Source organism: Orycteropus afer, unplaced genomic scaffold (genome assembly GCF_000298275.1).
Source record: "Orycteropus afer afer isolate SDZICR_OR568_19922 unplaced genomic scaffold, OryAfe1.0 scaffold00162, whole genome shotgun sequence".
Classification (NCBI taxonomy): domain Eukaryota; kingdom Metazoa; phylum Chordata; class Mammalia; order Tubulidentata; family Orycteropodidae; genus Orycteropus; species Orycteropus afer.
In genome coordinates, this window is record NW_006921749.1 from 1,403,003 (window position 1) to 1,406,035 (window position 3,033).

General features: G+C 32.7%; 1 protein-coding gene across 1 annotated transcript in view; it reads left to right on the plus strand.

The window, feature by feature from the left end:
* Positions 1-3,033, plus strand: part of KIAA1109 (KIAA1109 ortholog) — a 311,628-nt gene that overhangs the window by 39,580 nt on the left and 269,015 nt on the right. The window contains exon 5 of the mRNA XM_042781736.1: positions 1,624-1,810. Within this exon, the coding sequence (XP_042637670.1) occupies positions 1,624-1,810 (187 nt within the window). The remainder of the gene's footprint in view (positions 1-1,623; positions 1,811-3,033) is intronic.

The following is a 3,033-nucleotide window of genomic DNA, read 5'->3' on the forward strand; positions in this document are numbered from 1 at the left end:
TTGAACCGCCAGCCTTCTGGTTAGCAGCAAGAGCAGTACTTTTTTTTGGCTTGAGCAAGAGACATTCTGTTAATGAGATGCTGATTATTGTGGACTGGGTTTAGGTGGGAAAATCAGGAGTTTGGTTAGCAAAAAGAAGATGCCTGTTAGACATCTAAGTGGAGATGTTGAGTAGGCAGCTGAATGTTTAGATCTGGCATTCTGAGAGAGGTCCTGGATGACATTTATGTTGTTACTGATGATAGGTTTAAACCTAATGAGTGATTTACTTGTTTAAGATGAATAATAATAGTTATTCCTATCAGATCTGGGTGTTCCCTGTTAAGTTTATTTTAATTTTAAGAATTTGACTCACACTCCGAAAAGGGATAAAGCTCTTGATATAATAATTCAAGGATTGTTTAAGCTTTTAATCATGTAGCAAACTCCAAGAAATAGTAGGGAACATATATTAAAAGGACTGTTTAAAAAATAACCATCACAATTACAGCTCTTAAACATCAGCTTTTTAGAGAATTGGGTTTATTTGTTTTCTCAGTTGTCTTAGGAAGTAAAGAGGGGAAAAGCTCACTTAGGTTGGAGCAGAAGTAAAGTATTATTGTGTGAAAAATAAATATTACTGATTTATTTTTCTTAGTTTATTTTGGAAATATCAGTTGCAATATGGTTTTTGTTTGTTTAAACAAAAATTTGCATTTATTTGAACTGTTTGACATTCCATATGTCTTTTTGCTTTACTTCAGAAAACATAAATGATTTTTGGTGAAATTTGGTACCTTACTAAAGAGTATATATGTCATATTTAAACCATAGCTAAAGCTACTAAACTGAAAGTTAACAAAAACTTTCTCTACCTATTTTTTTAAAGTAAACGTTTCTGATTGAACCTACCTAATTTTAGTTTGCTTTCAGTTTAATTTACTGAATAGAGGTAAAAATGGGTAAAGTTTAGATGTGTCATAAAATATGTGTATGATTCATGAAAGAAAGAACTGGCTATGATAACTTTCTTCTGACCTTCGATTGTCACATGATATGTATTATTTTGCTCTATTTGGAAACAGACACACTGTCTTATTTTTGAATAGAAAGACATACCTCCATAACCTTGCATATGGATTCATTAATTACTATTATTACTTATATCTACTGTAATAATCTATTTTGATAACAGTATTGTTTGAAGTCTACAGTTCATTAAACTTTTGTTTCAGTATTGTGTAGTTTTTAAAAACAAACTTTTGTGTTTATGAAAAATACTAGTTTCTGTGATTCAGAACTTCAAATACTAATGTGATTTTTAAATAAATAGAATTTTGAACATTTTACTGTTTATATTTTAATATAAAGTTTATAACTTTACTTATAGGGTAAAATTTTACTTTTACTCTGTAAGTGACATTTTACTGTTGTTAATATATTTAAATTATAAACCCAGAATCTAGAAATTTAGAATGATAAAGTACTGTAGTAACATTAGCTTTTTAATTTATTTTGCCTGTATTTTACATTTCTTTGAATATGTTTCTCTGTATCATAAAATTCTATTTTAAAATAAACAAATCTAAATTATTGTAGCTATGAAAAAAAAAATTGACTAAATGCTTTTTTTGTAATGTACAGATCCAAAGGCAGAAACCCGATTATATATCACAGTCAATGACTTTGAATTTCATGTGTACAATCGTTCTGATCTTTATGGACGCCTTCAAGAATTATTTGGTTTGGAACCAACAATAATTCTACCAAAGAAAGAAGATGATAAAACACGGGAAAATGGAAGAACAAGAACGCAGTCCAAAATTGAAAGGTTCAGTGTCACACATTTTTATATTTTAACATTTATCCTTATCAGGATATTGACTTTGCTCACCATATACACTACATTTTTAATAGGTTAACTGAAATTTTTATTTATATGAATAAATGTATAATTCTTTAAAAAACTTAAGTAGCACAGTATTATGTAGTATAAAAATATTTCCTGATCTTTTCCTCTTACTCACCATTCCTACTTTGTTCCACATTGATAACTACTGTTATCATTTTCTCTTTTTTTTAGTGGATGCATACATACACACATATACACTCACATTGCTTTTAGGTGCCATTGAGCCAGTTCTGACTCATAGCAACCCTGTGTACAACTGAATGAAGCTTGACTCAAAGTGATCCCATGCATGAGAGTATGGAACATTGCTCTTGTGCCAGCCTCACAATCATTGCTGTGCCTGAGCCCATCGTTGCAGTCACTGAGTCAGTCCATCTTGTTGAGGGTCTTTACTGTTTTTGCTGACTGTCTGCTTTACCAAGCATGATATCCTTCTCCAGGGACTGGTCCTTCGGATGATAACATGGCCAAAGTACGAGAGATGAAGTCTGGCCATTCTCACTTCTAAGGAGCATTCTGGCTGTACTACTTTCAAGACACATTTGTTGTTCTTCTAGCAGTCCATGGTGTATTCAGTATTCTTCACCAACCAAAAGACAAAAAAGAAAACTCAATTGATCCTGACTTACATTGACTGTATAGAGCGGAGTAGACCTTTCCTTTAAGGTTTCTAAGATTCTCTAAATATTTATGGAGGCAGACTGCCCCATCCTTTTCTTCCAGGGAGCAGCTAGTGGTTTTGAACTGCTATCCTTTTGGTTAGCAGCCAGATGCTTTAACCATAATAACACAGAGCTCCTTTCTTCACCAATATTACAATTCAAATGCGTTGATTCTTCTGGGGCTTTCCTTATCCATTGTCCTACTTTGACATGCATATGAGGCTATTGAAAATACCATGGCTTGGGTCATTTACACCTTAGTCTTCACAGTGACATCTTTGCTCTTTAATACTTTAAGAAGGTCTTTTGCAGCAAATTTTTTTTTTTATTAGGATTTGGGTGAAGATTTACAGAGTAAATTCACTTTTCATACAGCAGTTCACATATACTTTGTCTCGTGTCATTGACCAAAATTTACAATGCAGCAGCTCCCCTCCCACTTCCTCCCCATAGTTACCTCCTCCCAGTGTCCATCCCTTC